Source organism: Aythya ferina, assembly GCF_964211825.1.
Source record: "Aythya ferina genome assembly, chromosome: Z".
Lineage (NCBI taxonomy): Eukaryota > Metazoa > Chordata > Aves > Anseriformes > Anatidae > Aythya > Aythya ferina.
The window spans coordinates 1,094,128-1,110,565 of record NC_140299.1 but is presented as its reverse complement, the minus strand read 5'-3'; the positions used below and the strand labels follow the sequence as shown (position 1 = coordinate 1,110,565).

Genomic DNA, 16,438 nt, shown 5'->3' with positions numbered 1-16,438 from the left:
CAAAGGGCTAAGAGAAAAGCACTTCCTTTTACCACTAAATTGCAGTGTTGGGTTTTAGCATTTCTTCAATTATGATATGGACAATGAAACCGTGTCTTTCTGGATGCATGAGGAATTCTGCTAAATGAGCCATTCAGACATCTGAACTTAAGTCTGTTCCTTTAATACATTTGATTAACATGGAAATTTTATCTCTTATGTCATTATTTTAGTGCTGTAACATCCAAAACATTAGTCCACAACGTGCCCACGATCACAGGAGGATAGTTTATGGGCGCTAGAACTAATTTCTGGAGCAGAAGCAATGATTCCACCTCCCACAGCAAGATGCTGGAGCACAAACGATGACAAGAGGTGAACCTTCTCCAGCTATAAATCACCACAGAAGTTAGCAGGAGAAGCGCTGCTTCCCAGCCCCACTGATCACAGACCTCACGGTAGCCAGGATGTTAGCTGGTATCAAAGTATCAAAGGCTGTGCTTACAGTAGAGGATAATTTTATTTTTTTTATTCTTATTTATCACATCCCTACGCAGCTGTGGCTGGTAAGCACATTTTGCCCAGCCAAGAGGTCGGAGACTCCAAATATTTAACAGCAAATAAACAAAGCACCGTTGGGTTTATTAAGGGTACTGGCGCTTCACATCTCATCACAAAAACGGATTAGCAGTAGACTTTGTAGGACCCGCATTCCTTGGTACATTAGGTATCTTTTATCATCTTAGGATAGCTTTTCTGTGTGTTTTTCTAGGGATGGAGGAATTGTTATAGGCAGAGGAATCTCGCCATCAAACCGCGAGGAAATCTCATTATTTGACTAAGCAAAAAACTACTAAGTGATTTGTAACAGAAGAATCAAATGAACTCGCTGTGTCTCCAGAGGTCTGCAATATGATCTGCAGAAAAGGTAGCTTGCCAATTTAATTGCGGTAGGAGTTATTTAATTTTTTTTTTATACAGGTATAGTTTTCAATAAAACTACATATGCCTATAACACTGCAATGGCAGATGTGTCTCGATTATTAGAGGTGGGCTCTAGGGAATACATACAATGGATCTTGAAATCCGTAAGCAGCTGTTGGGAAGGGAGGGGTGGAACATTGCAACACACACACATGTTCCTTAAGTGCAGTAATGTTTTGTTATTTTACTGCAGGTGTATTACAGAGATGAAATTTAATAACTTATTGTATACAATCCCAATAAAACCGCAGAGATTCTTTGCCCTGCCGGTCCTGCACAAAGTACAAATGAGAAGCAGCTCCGAGCGCAGCGGCGCTGTGCGCTGACACGCACACAACCCCTGCTCACACCTTCCCTGGCTGCAGCCAGAGAGCTGCCTTTTTTTTTTTTTTACTGTTTACTAGGAAAATGTGGTCAGGCCATAAAAAAAAAAAAAGGAAAAAAAAAAAAAAAAAAAAAGGAAAGCAAAACCCCAAAAACAAAACCCCAAAGCGCTCTGCAAGATAGTGAAGAATGTGCTACCAGAGTGATTTTTCCAGCAGTTATTCTGCAGTGGCTTCAATCGGAAGCCTGATTTCAGAATATGCATTAGGCTCAATCTCGTGCTGAATGAAGCACTGAAGAAGGGCCTTTTAAAAGTACATGGCAGATAAAAAGATAATCCCTTTTCTTTTTCTTTTTTTTTTTTTTTTTCCTCCCCTCCTTTCTCTCTTTGCTTGGACTCCTCTTCACATAATTAGAGATGTCGCAACAATTCAATAATTCGCAGCAGAAAAAGGAAGTCCCAGGACTTGGGGAAGAAAAAAAAAAAAGAAAATGGGCAATCGCTATTTCTGGCCATTCCCTCCTCAGCACGAGAACGCCATTATGCAAGGATTTACACACTTCGTGGGCACACAGGCACGGGCAGCTGGGCTGAATTAATCCACACGCACTTGCCACAGAAGCTGCCTCGGTCTTTCATCCCCATTATGCTCATTTTCAAGTTTTCCAGCAATATTTCCATTGCCCCCGTACAAAATCCCTGTCTAAGGTGTGTTATAAACACCCCCTGCTCTGCTCAGCGAGCCTTGAGTGCTCAAAAATTAAAACCCAAGGCCTGTGCCAGGGACTCCTCTCAGGCTCGCCAAGTCCCGTGGAGTTTGGACGCGCTGGGATCCCCCTCGCCCATGATGTGTGACCCTTTTTTCCCTGCCACCATGCTCCAGAGAGATGGGGGAGCAAGGGAAGGAAGGATGGAGAGGAGAGAGGAGCCCGGGCACACAGCAAGGAGGTCAGGAGGGAGCCTGTGGCCTTCCCTTTGGCAGCCCTTCCCTGTGCCACGGTGCCTTGAGTCAAGCTGAAGTCCGGCAGATATGATCTCATTCGGGATTTATTACGTTTTGGGAGCAGGTATTTAAAAACAAACCCCAAAAAAAAGAGCAAAAACTGGCAGAGCTTGTGTAACTCGACTCGCTTTACCTTAACGCTTCGTTCCTGACCCAGCTTTGGAGATGGGATGGCTCCAGCCAGCCTCGGAGTATTTCTGCAACACCGAGTAAACCAGCACAGCCAAAAGCAACACCGAGGCTCACTTTCCTAATAGTAAAAACAAGTCATCCCAGGACTTGGGGGTTCTGCTTGAAGTTAAAGCACCTCATGCCAAACGTCCTTCACTCGGCACTTGCCAAAAAGGCGTAATCCAAATCGGCCAGGAACTCTTAATTTATTCCCCCAGACAATCTCATGCGTTGCCTTGGAAATCTACGGTGGATGCTTTCTGGCCACCGAGCTCACTTTACAGGTCTCTTTATTCAGCGCTTTTGGGAATTAACCATTGCCCAGCAAAACACGGTGGCCCTGGATTATTCAAAGTCGGCCCCATCGCCTATTTATTAACCGATGAGTGGAGCCTCGCTACGCCGAGCAGCACACGCTACCGATAGTCTAGCAATGATATTCTGGATATCCAGACCCTCTGGCAGAAAGAAAAATCAATGTTTCACAAACGCTCTTTTATCTTTAAATCGTGCTATTTAAGTAATGTTTTTATCTATCATTTGGGAAGCCGAAGCGCGGAACCAGGATAAAGTTAGATGGATAAAGTAGGAGCGCGTTGTTAAATGCCACTGCCTTGCTAATGCCCCCCAAACCAGCCCAATAAGGAAAAAAAATGGATCTGTGGGGAGATGGTGAGTAGCGCAGAATTAAGACAACACACAAAATCCTGACTTGACTGAATGAAATGAGGTTTTTGTCATTAACTCGAATGAAGCCAGTATTTCAAAAGTGCCTTGACAACAACTTGGGTACATGTTTCTTTGCTGCCTTCTCTCTAATGGAATTAAATGGTTCCCAAGATGAGCTTGCCTCCATTCCCACTGTAATCAGTGCCGTATTTACTACAGTTTTCCGTGAGAGCAGAATTGGGCCCTGGGCTCGGGAATAAAACCCATCCTGGAGTAAATGGCTCGCCGCGTGCCCGACCTCTTCTCCTTGGTGTGAGCGGAGCACGGGGAGGAAACCTCAGCTCGCCGCTGCCGTCTGCACCAAGAGGGGTTGGTGGTTTTTTTCGTACCAGAAGATTAATAGGTAGCAAGTTCAATATCGTTAGGTATTTAGTTTTCCTTAATTGTTCCAGGAACTCATCTACAGAGAGCAATGCATCACATCTGGAGGTAGCAATTTACCTTTCAGAAATCAACAAAATCTGCACGCTCCTCCTGGGTCTCGGAAAAGGGAGCGCACGCGACTCCTCCCGCTGCACAGGGCCCTCTGGAAACTCCAAGTTTCCGGGTATTCTTAATTTTCTGTGTCATCACCATTGATATTTTCCTTGGAATTGACCAAATATCCTCTTCCTCAGCATCTCCTGTCTAGGTTAGCTCATCTTTCTCAGCACACACGAAAGCACGTCCCGGAAATCTCGCAGTAGACTTTGCGGTTTTGAAATTTTCTTCCCAGCCTGAAGGTTCAGGCTTGTTAATAATTTGGTGGATCCTGATAGTTCTGCAGCCTGGAGAACAGACAACAGATGGTCCAGCCTTGGCATTCAGCATTATTCCTTCTGTACCTTTCAGGAATTCAAGAGGTTCTTATTTTTAGAAATAGCTCCTCTCCTTCACGGCTGGCCATTGGTCATCTGCTTCATCCCCTTCTCCGTTACACTTCAATAAAGCGGATGCATGGGCAGAAAGAAAATTCCCCGGGTTGGAAATTCTGTTATTCGTGTTACTTTTGCAATATTTACCTAATATTCTTCAATTTTTCACGAGTGAAACCCCAAAAAAAAGGAGAGAGGGTAGGCGGGGCAGTAAGTTTTCTCCATCAGCTGACCCTACAGGACCGCAGAGCACTCTGTGGATGCCATGAGACGATTTGCTTACTGGAATCGGCGAGGTTTCAGCTCTAATGCCTGGACAAGGCATCCTGAACTCATTTCTGACTTATTTGGGGTATTACAAGCCCTTTCCAATACGGGAAGGTTGAAAGAAAACCGAGAGACGGCGAAGAAAAGGCGCATTTTGAGGTGAAATCTGAAAGTCATGTGTGGACAGACCCCGGGTGCCACGCGAGCGCTGGGGGCAGCAGCACGTCCTGCCAGCTCCTAGCCTTGTTTTCAAAACACAAAAACCAACTGCATCCCCATATTCCTACTTTTTTTTTCTCTCCTGGCATATTTGAGCAGCGGAAAGCTCTGAATATTAAGGAGGCCATTAAACTCTTTCAATACTTTCCCAAAAGTCAGAAGCTGCCGCGCTCAGAAAAAAAAAAAAAAAAAGGAAGCCTGGCACTCTTCGTGAGCAAAATGAATTTAAACACATGATTAATATTGCTACCGAAATTAAAAAGAAAGTCTCTTTTAAAAAAATCAATTGTCTCGAAACAAAGCACAGACTTGAGGCTATTGATAGTATTTTTAGACTCAGACTTTCTCTGGAGACTTAAAGGTATGCAAATGCAAAGTGCACAGAGGCACACACACACATGCTATACCTTTGTATTACATTGGCATTTTATTATTTAATTAAACTACTCTTATTTTTCTAGCTCACGCATGCTTCCCTTGAGACGGCTTTGCTGTTAGCCTGCTGGCCTTGACTTCCAGCCAAAAACAATTCCGAAACAAAAAGGGACAACAAATCATATTTTCACAGACATTTTTATCCCTCAATACAACCTTGTTTTCACACAACATCATACAGATTCGAGGAAAACTATAATTTATTGCGGTAGCCATCCAAAGCTGGGGGCCGCCACCAGCTCTGCGGTGCCTTTCCTGGAGTTGCGCTGCTGGGAAGGAGCCGCCGCGCCGAAAACACTGCAGCATTGTTACGGGGGGGGACAAGAATCAATAGTTTGCAGCAGCGTGGACCAGGGCAGTGTTAGGTCAGCCTCCAGGAACCGTATCCTGGCCAGCACAGCTTGGGCAGGAGCTTTAAAGGAGGCAGACAGAGCCCACGCTCGCAGCCCTCGCCGTGCCCGTCTCCGGGATGCCCAACTTGCAGCCATGAGCCTCGTTTCGCGGAGCATTTATCGCAACCTCGCTGCTGAGCAGCCTTCCGCTTACCTGGTGGCAACCCTGTAAATTCGAGTCTCTTCCATACGACGAGTACGAGCCCCTTTCTGTTTTACCTGTTAATAAAAGAGAAGACAAATAGGTGTGTAACGGATCCAAACAGCCAGCCTCGGCGGCTCTGAGTGTTTTCCACCACGCTCCCCACGTTTCCCACTGCTGTTTACTTATGTAAAATAGGCCCTGCTGGCTGCGTAATGCACGCAGGCAGCAGAAAGGGATTCAGGTTTTCTCCAGCTGAGAATGGCAACGTGCAAGAAACTTCCTAACCCCCGCGGCACCGCTCCACGCACCTCCAGAAACCGGGATGAGGAGTGCCCCCGCTCTGCCCCATGCCGAGTGCTGCCCCTTTTCTCCCCGGGGGGCACCCGCACAGCCCCTCCATCAATCCCTGGGACGGGGAAATTCCTTCCCAGCACCTGGCAGCCGGACACCGGGCTGGAAATTTGCCATCCCCTGCCCAAGTTGCGGCCGCCCCAGCGGCGCGGGGACTTGAACGGGGGCCCAGCGGCTGCCGAGACGCTCTGCCAGCCCCGAGTCGCCCTTCCCACTCTCTCCTTTTTTATTTTTCCCCCCCAGGAAGGCTTTAAAATGCGTCCCTGCCGGCCTGGCGTGCAGCAGCGGTAGGGTTACGGCGTGTTTGCAAAGGAAAATCAAGGGTCTTTCAGGTGGGAACGGCCAGGCTTGAGCAAAGCCGAGGAGGGAAGAGGTGGTTTCTGCAGAGCATTAAGTCACGGCTGAGTAGCGCTACACCACGTGCTAGTGAGACAAAGAGCAGTCAAGAGGGCTGATACAAAACATATTGACACTAAAAGACCACCCTTATGGTGAGGATAATCCCGGCGGGGGGAGGCATCATCTCACACAACACCCGAGAAGGCAGCAAAAAAATTCACTCCTCACATCCAAGTTGCTCCCGTCGGCTGGAGCACCAGGAGTGCCCCAGGACGGGATGCTCCCTCCGACCCCAGTGCCACCCCGTGCCCTGATGAACCCACACCCCAAGACACGGCCCCGACAGCATCGTGCCACCCGCTGGACGTCTCCAGGAAGCCTCGGATGGTCCCAGAAGCAATTCCAGGGGCATGGGGACGCGGGGCTAGCGGCACACGCGTGCCCAGGGCTGGCAGCGCCGCTGCTGGGACTTCCCAGCGCCGGCCCCATTTCCCGCAGAGCCCACGGGGAGGCAGACTGACAGACAAAGGACGGGAGAGCTCACCTCAGATCCCAAATCACCCAGCACACCTAGGTGGCCGAGCACACCTCCTCGCTAGCCACACCAGGCGCTCGGCTGGGGCCGGCCGCGAGGCTGGCACAGAGGCTGGGAACAAACCCCTGCCGTTCCCCTATAATAATCCAAGCCCGGAGCTTCCTTTTGTTGCTTGGCCGCCCCTCTTTTTGTTCCTGCTTTTGTTGTTCGCCACCTAAACCCCTTGCTTAAACACGGGGGGGACCCCTGCGCTTTATTCGCGATTCGGGGGCCGTTTTGCGCCCGCGCTAACTTCTGACAGCGCTGGGGGATGACGGATCACACCCTCGGCTTCCGAGCACTCCGCAGAGATCATTCAAGCTGGAAACGGCAACGAAATTGGGATCGGGAGCCCGATGCCGGGGCCTGCTGGCACAACGAGAGGGCAGGGGGCGAAGCGGCAGCCCCACGAGGCGAGGGGCAGGGGCGCACGCGGCCCCGCCGGGGGCTCCTCGCGCTCCTCGCGCCGCTGCCCGGCTGCCGGCAGCCCCCGTTCCCTATCGGATCAGCCACAGGCAAGCCTGGGCTTAATTTCAGTTGTTAAAAAATATTTATCCCGATACAAAAATAAACCCGCTGCAAATTACAAGTTGTCAGGGTTAAAATCTACTTCTATTTGTGTGGGGGAGGATAAGAGAACAGCATAGACATGAATCATTCTCAGTAATTTGAGTGTTTCCATGACATCAATGGGCACTCGTCCAGGACTCTGTCGAAGTCTGTGAGGTACCAAAGCGGCACAGCAGCCAGCAGGAGATTGACTTTTTTTTTTTTCTTTTTTTTTTTTTTTTTTTTTAGGATTATGCTCCTTGTAAAGATTTCATCTCTAGCATCCACTTTTACCACCAAGCAGATAGCTTTGGAGATCACGGGCGAGCACAATTTCATCCGGCGGGTGTAAGCCTTTAACTTTATTGCCTTTCCTTGGTGGTGTTGTTCCCGCGTGCAGCCGGGGATCTGCCTGCTCTATTAAGAATAAATAACCCCAAATTCACGAAAAAGTCAAGAAAACCGTTCCAAAGAGACACACACACACACACGGATTTTCACTGTAATTATGAAATTATCATACTTTTCGTACCGACACTTCATTTCGGGAAGGGTGGGGGGGTGGGGGGGGGAGGAATATCTTTTGTATAAACTGTCCATTTCAAATTAGCTACAGTCTTGATGTTGATTTTCTGCTTCAAATTCACTGGCACATTTGTTTCAGATAATAAAATTTGCGGGAGCGCTGATAATATGCGAGAGGAGGCTCTTTAAGCAACTATTTGTGCTCTGCAGATACAAAAGCGTCTCCTGAATTTCTCCCTTTCCTGTACATTATGCATCGTTTTCAGGCGCTCGAGCACCGCAGCCTGCGCTGCGCCTTTCCCGAGAGCTAAAAGATTCCCTCTCCCCCTTCCCTTCCCTTTTTTTTTTTTAATGTTTTAAAAAAGAGAGAGCGTCTACGGCGATGTAGACACCCGACGCATTCACTGCGGAATTTTCGAGACAACCCCTCTAGTACTAGAATGCGGCAGCCGCTGCGGATATTTTTTGGCACAAAGACAATGGTGGCAGTGCCAAGCCCCATGGCTAAAACTACTCAAAAGAGGCATAAGGGTAGCATTAATCGTTCGAGTCTTTTACTGCATGGAGTACCGCTGTCCATATTTTAAAACCGAAAAGTACCCCTCCGTCATATTTTGTCGTGAGCCAGGAAAGGAGAAGGGGGAAGGAAAAAAAAAAAAAGAAAGAAAGAAAGAAAGAAAGAAAGAAAGAAAGAAAAAAAAAAGGAGCTTGAAATACAGACGAATAACGAATCCAGGCAGACGTCTGATGAATTTTTTTTCTACCTAGAGGACCAAATGCTGAAACGTGCCGTTTGTTAGCAGCACTCCACGCGTGCGACAAACCCCGTAGCCTTCCGTGGCTTTCTGGTCTGACAATTGAATCGGGAGCTTCATGGGAGAAGTTGACCTACAAAGGGTGGTTAATCACTTCCAAGTGCACGCTTATCCTTTAGGTGATGCCGAAAAGGCATTTTGGTTGCCATCCGAGGTAGCAACTTCGGGGGCGTAAATATCTCTCTATAAAATCTATCTATTGAATTAATTGCCACCGTGCATGCCAATCACGGGAGAGACAAAGAACTCCATGCAGCTCCTGGTTCCTGACAAACACACCGAGTCTCACGGCCGTGCTCCCTCAATCCTTCAAGAAACGAGCCCTGCTTATCCTCACTCAGCTGAACCCACCGCCTCCGAAATATTCCGCTCGCGTTTTTAACTGCGAAAAATAAAAAAAAATAAAAAATAAAATAAAAGCAGCCCAGGATTGCCAATCAATCGATAAAGAAGCCACTCGCCTTTCCATGGTGCGCTTTGAAAAATTAATCGAATTAAGTAGAAAATTCAAGCAACTTCCCAAGCACAAATGCCAGTCATCCGATTCCCCTGCCCTGGGAGATAGGGCACCTTGTCTTTTTTTGGGTAGGCAGAATGAGAGGCATGAGGCAACTCTTTCCATCTGCAGAGAAAAAGGAAGTGAAGCTATTTCTATAAACGACTTGAATTCAATGTTTACATTGATTCCGTCTTTGACATCTTTTTTTTTAGAGATGAGTTCAACCAGAATATTCTAATTCAGGTTCCCGATGCCCTACATTTGGGCTTTGGTTCTTGGTTAGATTGAAGAATGAAAACCTGTCTGGAAAAAAAAAAATAAAAAAGCATTAAAGATTGAAATTTTAATGGCTCCGAATTGGCCGGAGCAGGGCTTAATTGCATTATTATGACGATCGGGGATCAGTTGACTTCAGCCTCGATCTCCAGCTCTCTCCTACGCTTGTTCAAAGTTGGTTGCTCAAGGCTGGAAGGGCTCGAGCTCTGCGGAGAGGAGGGCAGGACTCCTCTCCGCGCCCACGCGTGTGCACGAAGACCACCTCTGCTCTCTGCGTTTGCCACAGGGACTGGCTCTGCACAGCAGCTTTTGTCTCTGAGAGCCAGATTAGCAGGACTCTTGGCTTTTTTTTTTTTCTTTTTCTTTTTAATTTTTGACTCCGAGATTTGAAATCCAGAAAAAACGAAGCGTATAGAAACCAAGTTAAAATTTCTACTGCATTACAAATTATCCTAGTAAAAAAAAATAAAATAATAATAATTAAAAAAAAAAAAGAAAAGAAAAGAAAAAAAAAACTCTTTATGAGCTCTATTCTACATTATATACCCACACACACCTACGAGCAGCTCCCTCTCAGGGAAATAAATACACGCACCCTGTGCCCTCCAGGAATATTCTCCTGGGCTTTGCAATCTTTTGACCTTGACAAAAAAAAACAACCCTATCCCTCCCACGTTATCTTTTGAGGAGCCAGCAGGTAATTTCTCTATTATATTTTTTTTTCCAGAACTTCTGTGTACTCTGTTCTTTAAAAGAAAAAAAAAAAAGATACGTAAATTAAATCATAAAGAATGCTTTTAGTATTAAATGAGGGTTTTTTCTGGACTCGGTTTCGGGCAAGCGGGGCCGAGCAGTAAGTGCTGGAGCTGGGGGTACGGGCGCAATCTCTCCTCTGCCAACATTTACACAGCAGAGAGTTACTTAGCTCGGCTCAGTTAGTAACTCGGGCTTGACCTAGGTTATGTACACATATTTCTCCAACAGTAATGCGCTTCCTGGTATGGGATATACAGTCAAAATATCCTATTTATTTCAGCGAGGTTCTGAACAGCGTATTTTACATCACAAAGCATCTCACCCGATGGTAATGGAAGTATCATGTTAATGAGCTATTTCTGCTTTGTGCTCCATGTGAAGTACAGACAATAAGAAAGGAATCTAATAGATTTTAAACAAAGTTTGGGCAAGACCGGGCGCGATATAGCCCAAATGCCACAGCAACTCATCCGGGGAAGCTCCATAAATTAGAGACAAAGCTAAGGGAAGGTATTAATCCCAATAATTTTAATGGCATCACACCCCAAAACGTAGCACAATGCCAGGAGAAAGAGATCTGCTTGACATGAAAGAGGATTTTTCCACTTACACGGATGTGCAGTAAACAGTAATGGTTTTTAAAGAGACGTTACGATGCCAGAGCAAGTGCTGTTACAAAAGGAGATTTCTTTCTCTTTTTTTAAACAATACCATCAAAACGCAAAGGAAATTAAATCCTAAGACCTGTACTAAAATAACGCTACGGATCTGATTTGAACAAGCGAAGGAACGGAAGGGGAGCCCGGGCAGAAGTGGTGCTTCATCTCCGACTGCCCTCGCTGCCCTAATGCTCCTGCTTAAATGGGCAGGGTTAATTCCCAAACACCCCTAGGGCCAAACTCCTTCCTCTACATGTGCCCGGACATATCGCTTATTATATTCACAGTGATCATGGCTGGCTTGAATGAAGCACTCAGGCTTGGCATCACGGCCCCATGCACGTAGCCGCGCTCCCCGCGAGCTCTGCGCCCCGGGACGGGGCAGCCCCGACCCCTCCACGCTCCCCTCTCTGCATATTCAGTCAGGAGAGCAATTTTATTTTATTTTTTTTTTTGTCGCTGATCTTGGTTCATGAAACGTTGGCCCCCAATCAAAAGACTGAGGCAAATTGCTCCGTCTATTTCTGTAAGCTCCCAAATAATAGCATCTATTACCGGGCAGTACGCGATGTCGCTGTTTGCGTGCTTTTAAAACAAAATAGCTGCGGCAAAACTACATTTGAAATGATAAGAATGTGAAGACAGAATATTGAAGATCACATTCAGCCAGATATACGTAAAATAATCCCTTAGTCCTTGTCTAGAGCCACCAAAATCAACGCAAAGATCATCGCGCTGTCCTCCAAGAGGAACACTTGACGCGGGTGCCGATTTGCCTTCACGATACGGCTGCATTACAGGGACCGACTGGCATCTAACCCGGCAATACAAGCACATCACACGCTCTGCAACAGGTTTTCAGCACCTTGAAATTAAGGAGAGGGCACGAAGTTATTGCCAAGTCAGAGCCATCGGTGCAATTGGGCAACTGATGAAAAATATGGCACCGTGGGCAAGGAACGTCGCCGTCTTTCACAGCAAGTGCACGCACTAATTGAGACCAGAATAATAAACATTCGTATTTAAAGTTGGTATTTAAACAAAACAATGTTTATTTCAATGTTGTTTGAAGAAATGTTTAACGAGTGAAGGAAACCTTAGAGAGTCCTCCCCATCGTGGCCACTATTTGGGTCCCACAAAGACTGGTCTCATCCTAATCGTCACAGTTCGCAGCAAAGGACTGGGCACCAAACCCAAAAGCCATGGAGCAGAGGGACATCCATGGGAAGGGATCCTTCATTTCGCATCGTGAAGATGCATCTGACTTCGTAAACACCCCTTAGCCTCCCTTCCTTTTCATATGTGCATGGAATTTAAGCTTAGAGGAAATGATTATGATCATCTAAGCCTGAACACCTGTATCATTCTGGAAAGAATGGGCAAATTGATTTTGTAGAGAAACAAAAACTCTAAGAAAACCTACTCGCCGTGATTTACCCTTCTCATTCTCGGAGCATGCAACAGTCACAAGATGGGCAGGGGCATTACAGACCCAAAAAACCCCAAAGCATTATACAGCACTGAAGAAGCAGAGTAATAAAGAGGGGCAGCATTTTCATAAAGACGTGAGACAAAAAAAAACACGTTGCAATAAGGCTCCAGACCTGAAAGCAATATCTAAGAATTGAATGGAAAGCGCTGGATATTGTTTTATCCTAAGTGAGCCTCCCAGAGCTATTTCAAATTGAAATATACCACGGGGCGATCCCTCATCATTTGTTCAGGGACCGGTTCAGGAGATCCTTATCGGGTATCTGGAAACCTGGGTTTTCACTCAAGCATGAAACCAGAATCACTTTAAAACAAGTTAGATAAGGATCTGAGGCCATGAAAGACACAGAATTGAAAGAGGACAATAAACCTTCCCACAGCCAAGTCTGGGCTCTAAATCTTCCCTCTGTAAACCACCCCCTATCTAGTAGCGTTTATTAAAAGGCTACTAAAACAAACCATGTTGGACAAGAGCAAGGATAAAGAGATCAAAAGCCTTATCTTCCAGGCTGGGGGTCAAACCTGCACCTCCCCACCACGATTAACAAAGACCCTGCCTGTCAGGCGGCCGCGGCCCTCCCCGTGCTGGGGTCTCGGCCCCGCAGTATCCTCTGCGAGCCCCAGAGGAAGGCACAAATGACAACCACGAGCAGGTTCTGGCCCATTTCAAAGGTCTGATCACCAAGATGAACGGCGACTTGCTAATGTAGATGTCTCTGAACCAGTTATCTCCCTTTTCTCCCCCATTTTCCCAAGCTCTCCGCAATTATGGGCAGCAGTACCCGAGCCCGTGATTGCCCACTAGACTATTAAATACTCAGTCACACATCCCCACTGAGCTGTTATTTATTTGTAATATTGTTCGGCGCAGGAAATTTAAGGAAAAAAAAAAAAAAACAGCATTTATTTTTTTCTAGTATTTTGGTGGCTTAAAACCAATTTGGATGGGGTAATTCGGGCTGGGTATGCAGGGGAAACAAACTACGAGCTGCTTAGTCTATGGCAAAACACTACGTGGGATATATGTGTATGGAATGAATGGGAATGAATGTGGTAAATATATTGCAGCGTATGAAATACCCACCGGTCTCCAGTCGGTAATATCCAGCAGAGGGCATGCATACCCTAATAAGATTGTTACACTTGAGATCTAACATTTCCTCATCGTTTCAGGGAAAATTTGGGGCTGAGAATACAGGCAAACTCATAGCAGCAGTACAAATACTCTCCGGCAGAGCCAGAGCTAAAATGATAAAGCTGTCTCATGCAAACTAATCCAGAAAGGGTGATTCCTATGCTGAAAAAAAATCCCTTGAGAGAGGGATTTCCCCCCACTCCTGGGTGATGATTTAGCTTCAAATTTTCCACTCCTAGAGGCGAAAACAATAACATTAATGTGAAAAAAAATTGTTCCTCAATACAGATGTCTCAAGTGAAAGGAGTGCTATATGGAACAGCAAAATTCAGATTTACTAATATTTTGTTTTCTATAGGTGAAACACTGGCTGCACTAACACTAAATAGAACTGAGCATCTCAGGTTAGATTTTTTATCCTAAACTCTTTAATTACTCCACAGAATTGGACAGCGATGTTACCTACAGTTTCAATGTGATTTATTCCACTGAATTCAAATAAATTAAAAAGAAAATAAAAAAAAAGGATCCAAAATTTGTCATTTGTCATGCTTGTTTCGGAAACCGCTTGGTTAAGTTTGCATTATAGAGAACTTCGTAGTGTCTGCTCCTGCTCCAGATTCCTCCCGTGGAAGCACTGCACGCACAGCTCCTGAACCCGGTCCCTTGTCCCGGGGGTGGCCAAACCCCGTGTCCAGGTGGGTCCAAGGGGACAAACGTCCTTTTTCTGCTGCAGGACCACATTTGGGTAATTAACTGCTACTGGGCCAGCCGCAGCAACGATCGCTTCCAACCTTAACCTCTGCTTTACAGCCCAGAGAGTAATGGCTCTTCGGGTTCCTTATCGGACAATATATTTTTTTTTTTAAGTTTCGGTAGCCTTGGGAGATGAACTTAATTTACAAGGTCTACAAGGCAGGCGGCTTAGGTTACATGTAGGTCACAATAAATAATACTCATCCCTTGGCCATCGCGAGCTGCGCCGCCGCTGCCTAAGTTGAAATGACAAGCCTTTATTATTCCTAAGCACTCGATTCTGAAACATTTGCACAATCTGTTAAGTCCAGACAAATTTAAATGGTTCTGACATGCAGCCTGCTAGGGTCAGTGACAGGGATAATGCCTCTTTACGTGGGTAAAATTTTGTGGCATATAGGTCACTCTCTTAAGGGGAATCAACTGTGTGTCTCTTCTTTGCATTTCCACCACAATCCTTCATCCTGCAGCCTGGAGCTGAGAGTGAAATGCAAGAAAGGAGCCGAACGCTCAAAGCAAAAATCTGCTTCCAGGACAATCCATTATATCTGACAAGTTAAATGTTCCATGGTAGACCATATGGCATCAGAGCAGGGCCGACGATGGAAGAGGGAAACTCAGCAAATGCATCACAATTAAGGAGTTTGACTATAGACTTTACTTTGATTTACTTTATTTTTTATTAAATTTCAGATATCGTAGCCTTTCAATTTTCAGAGAGCCCTTCCAGAGCCTCTACCTTGTCCACCAAAATAGCTGTACGCGAACAGGTGGTTCACCAAAATTATTTCCTCTGAAATCTTATGGTCTTCGTTATTTTAAATAACTCCTGAGTAAGCCGGTTTTTATTCTTGGTACATTTGCTAAGTGCAGGACATTTCTATTATTAACCAGCGTAAATGTTATTAGTAGCTCGTTGAAGACCCAAGAAAAATTAAATAAGACAAAAAGATGAAAACCCATGCCTCCAAAGCCTTGGCGATGGGTTCTCGATGGAAACGTCACCCCACAGAACAACTCAGACACCTGAGGGTGGGCGTGAGCAGACAGCAGTCATCCTACCGCAAACCACCACATTTCCGTGTTCCTCACCAGATTGGCCTTTATTTGTCAGGAGAATTCCTACATAGGCAAGATAACAGCACCGATGACCTAAAAGATCGTTTCCATCTTCGAGGTCCATGACTTTACGATCTACGGGGCAGAATGGTAGAACCCTACACGTCCTACAAGTGTTGGGCACAACCCAACATCATGGTCATGCTTGCTCCATGAACACCAGTAGCCAGACCCACTTCGGAGCGATTACCAGGTACGAGCCCACAGCTGCAATCGCCCTTTTTTATCCCATTTTGATTACCAAACCATATTCATGGATCAAACCATGATGTGGCACGAGACACTCACCGCCCATAATTACCCTCGTTGGAGGAGACAAATTCCTGAGCTCTTTGGAAGGAGCAGATGTACCAAACCTACACACCAGTGGACTGGGAGCCGTGCGTTTCCATGAACTGGGAATACTTTGTGGCCTTGCCACACTTATGGGTCTTCACTGCCATAAATAACAAAGGGACCGCTTAGAAGAAAAGCAATGCAAAGTCCTCCCAAAAACTTTGCAAAGTCCTTGCAAAGAGTCTCTTCTGCACAAGATGACAGCAAAACTTCTATGAACTTGTCACAATCCCGTTCCAATATCACGCAGGTCTGCTACGGTTCAGAAATAAAATATGCAGAAATAACTGCGCAACCATTTTTGGGCAATGCCCTGGGGTCACGGTGCAAAAATAAAGGAGGTGACCTAGAGCTACGTCCTTATTTAGGCATTGAACTAAAGCCTCGTAGCCAGGGGTATTGTAAATCCCAGCCAGTGTCACTGGTGGTAGTGGAAGCTGCTGGTGCATGAAAAACCAAAACAAACCACGGACTTGGAATTGGGAACCTAATTTTAAGCATTTATTTTTGGAATCCTTTTTTTTTTTTTTTTTTTTTATTTTGACCTTATAAATGCTGAGCCAGCTTTGCTACCAGTAAGGGCCCGTCCTGCCCAGTGCTGGGACCAGCACACACTTCCCAAACACCCAACACAGCATAAAGTTTCAGATGTGCAAAGCCAACGGGTTATTGATGGGACTTGGAAGCTCCCATTGGGAGCATCTCTGTAGGAACCCAACGTTCGCGGTAGCTAAACGGCGATAGGATCATCTCT

The 16,438-nt window shown here is 46.0% G+C and overlaps 1 protein-coding gene across 29 annotated transcripts in view; it reads right to left on the bottom strand.

Annotated features, from left to right (window-relative positions):
* LOC311426864 (transcription factor 4) overlaps positions 1-16,438 on the bottom strand; it is a 178,042-nt gene that overhangs the window by 82,606 nt on the left and 78,998 nt on the right. For all 29 annotated transcript variants that reach the window (XM_084503628.1, XM_084503629.1, XM_084503627.1 and 26 more), the window contains one exon: positions 5,513-5,577. In XM_084503628.1, the coding sequence (XP_084359754.1) occupies positions 5,513-5,577 (65 nt within the window). The remainder of the gene's footprint in view (positions 1-5,512; positions 5,578-16,438) is intronic.